This window comes from Thermobia domestica, chromosome 8 (assembly GCF_964235325.1).
Source record: "Thermobia domestica chromosome 8, izTheDome1.hap1.1, whole genome shotgun sequence".
In the NCBI taxonomy this organism is placed as follows: domain Eukaryota; kingdom Metazoa; phylum Arthropoda; class Insecta; order Zygentoma; family Lepismatidae; genus Thermobia; species Thermobia domestica.
Window position 1 is genome coordinate 111,981,707 of NC_137461.1, and position 1,594 is coordinate 111,983,300.

A 1,594-nucleotide genomic window follows, 5' to 3' on the forward strand; every position below is an offset into this window, starting at 1 on the left:
TCTCATAAATCATTATGCGAATAACTTAAAAAGGCTTCCTTTCTTCACTTTTAGAGATCTCTGTTCTTTTTCAACCGTTTCTTTAATTCCAAATGTTCTAACTTCCGCTCCACTTCCTTCATTTTATCCCATAATTCCTGGATTTTTTGCTCCCAGCACATGAATTCTTTAAACATAAACTGGAGAAATTCCCGTTTTAAGTTTAGCAGTTCATTTTTTTCCTCTTTAGTCTCACAACCAATGGATGTTCGGACTTTTCTTCGAATCTTCTTGCACTTGCCATCACTTCTGTCCTTGCCCTCTGTTCTGCCGTACATCATTTCTTCCTCTGTTGATTCAGTAAGGGAAGTGGAGTTACTAGTACTCTCCTGTGCCTCTTGATACACCTTTTCATGCTTGCTTTTACTTTTTGCCGAACTTTTTGATAATTTCATTCTCTTCTTTAATACTTCTCGAGCCTCTTCTACTTGCAATTGTTTGTGAGCATTTTGTTCCCTTCCTGAGCTATCAGGTAATTCTCTCTCTGTTTCAGTGGATTCTTGACAATAGATGGTATCCATTGTCAAAACCTTATACAAATCCTTTACTTGTTCGGGTTCCAATACTGAAGATATTGACTCTACGTTCTGAGAATTTTGTTTCATTTCCTTCTCACTATGTTCTAAATATTCTTCTAGTCGTAGCTCATTCACATCGGCATCTATTGTTTGTAGAACACCCCCAGGTGCAAAATGGTGTAACCCTGTACACTTAAAACATCTTTTGCCATATGCAGGACATTTTCCTTTTTTATGGGCACGTTGACATTTGTCACATTTGATAACTTTCCTTCATTTTGGCTAGAAGAATCTGGTGATGACGAATAACACGATTTTTGTCCTTTATACATCGGCGACTTTTGAACCCTTAGTGAATAATCCGGCTTCTTCTTATATTTTCTGCTAATATGTGCCATGTGATTCTGTATAACATTAATTTGTTCCTGTCTTGGACTTGCTAAACTACTAAATAATCTCATCTGCTCTTCTTTATTCTCAACGGCCGTCCACTGCTTGCTGGAAGGTTAGGCTCGTCGCTGTCAACATTTGCCTCCTAGCTACATTGTCCTTGATGCCAAAAACAAACTGAGCTCTTAATGAGTGCTCCAAGCACGATGCTGGCTGGTGTTTCAAGGTCATCACGAACTGAGCAACACTTTGGTATTCCAATTGCTTGAGGTTGTGAAAATTAAACCGCTCCGCTATCTCTTGTGTTTTTACTCCATAATGTGCTAGCATGATATTCTTTAATTCTTCAAAAGTTTTCTGGGCGGGCATTTTAGGCGCACACAAATTCCTCAGTTCCTCATATGCAGTTAATCCCATGACAGCTAAAAATTTTGATGTTTTTCGGTCATCTGGTAATGCTGCCGATAGAGCTACCTGTTCAAATCGCTCTATATATATATCTGAATTCTACCAGTTTCAATATCGAAAGGCTCAAAGTTACTAAACGAGGCCATTATCTCATTCAGAAGCGTAAATTCCTTTTTGTAGACTGCGCCAAATCTGTTAGGTTTATTCTAGATACTAAGTGTGCTTAGATATTGTCACAA

The 1,594-nt window shown here is 38.2% G+C and overlaps 1 protein-coding gene across 1 annotated transcript; it reads right to left on the reverse strand.

Annotated features, from left to right (window-relative positions):
- Window positions 1-1,034: 1,034 nt before the first annotated feature.
- Window positions 1,035-1,364, reverse strand: LOC145692257 (uncharacterized). The gene has a single exon (XM_081767554.1). The coding sequence runs from the start codon at window positions 1,362-1,364 to the stop codon at window positions 1,035-1,037; it is 330 nt and encodes a 109-aa protein (XP_081623680.1).
- Between the last annotated feature and the right edge of the window lie 230 nt (window positions 1,365-1,594).

Bases quoted from the DNA above. Each gene is read 5' to 3' on its own strand.
- LOC145692257 (XM_081767554.1), bottom strand. From the start codon at position 1,364: ATGGGATTAACTGCATATGAGGAACTGAGGAATTTGTGTGCGCCTAAA.